The sequence below is a fragment of the Austrofundulus limnaeus genome, unplaced genomic scaffold (assembly GCF_001266775.1).
Source record: "Austrofundulus limnaeus strain Quisiro unplaced genomic scaffold, Austrofundulus_limnaeus-1.0 Scaffold421, whole genome shotgun sequence".
NCBI lineage: Eukaryota > Metazoa > Chordata > Actinopteri > Cyprinodontiformes > Rivulidae > Austrofundulus > Austrofundulus limnaeus.
The window spans coordinates 177,780-178,550 of record NW_013952823.1 but is presented as its reverse complement, the minus strand read 5'-3'; the positions used below and the strand labels follow the sequence as shown (position 1 = coordinate 178,550).

The 771-nt window shown below is 43.5% G+C and overlaps 1 protein-coding gene across 1 annotated transcript in view; it reads right to left on the bottom strand.

Annotated features, from left to right (window-relative positions):
- Positions 1-88: 88 nt before the first annotated feature.
- LOC106529066 (histone H2A.Z-specific chaperone CHZ1) overlaps positions 89-771 on the bottom strand; it is a gene marked incomplete at both ends in the record, with an annotated part of 4,739 nt that continues 4,056 nt past the window's right edge. The window contains 1 exon segment of the mRNA XM_014024402.1: positions 89-156. Coding sequence (XP_013879856.1) covers positions 89-156 — 68 coding nt within the window.

Here is a 771-nt window from a genome sequence, read left to right as displayed (position 1 = left end):
ATGTTACCTGTCTGTGTGTTACCTGTCTGTGTGTTACCTGTCTGTATGTATGTTACCTGTCTGTGTGTTACCTGTCTGTGTGTGTGTTATCTGTCTGTATGAGTTGCTGCTCCTCTGGTTCCTCTCCAACAACCATCTCCTCATGTTTGTGCAGGTCTGGGAGCAGATGTTTGTGTTGTTTAATAAACTGATTAATATTTCAGCTTCACATGAAGATAATAAATGCACAGTAAACACTCACGACACCATAAACACTTTGTTTATAGTAGGTTCCGGTGATTCGACACAATTTGTCGTGCAATATCAGGCAAGGAGATTGTCGGACGACTAGTGGCTTTTGAAAACAGACAGGTCTCGATTGCAGGCAACGTTCTCCGAGCTAAACACGCTCGTTGTACACTGCATCAACGAAGCGCAGTTCGTAACAAGCACGATCGAGTTCACCGTTACGATTCGAGGGGTTTGCCGCGGGGTTTGCCTGTTACACAATACGATAAACATCCCGGTCGTGCAACAAGTCCCGCGACCGGCTACATACGCCGAGACTTAGGGTTCCAATACGAGCCCCCGTCGCGTAAACGAACGCCCATGTCAAACATCTACGCGAACATGGACAATAGGTATACCAACGAAAACACAGCGCTTTCACATGATCGTGAATTGGTTTACGCGGAAATAGATTTTTCAAAAATAAGAGCTTGATGGCATTCGAAAGAAATCGAATGATTTTTTTTGTTTTGTTGTTTTACTTTTTATACATAAAAATATAAG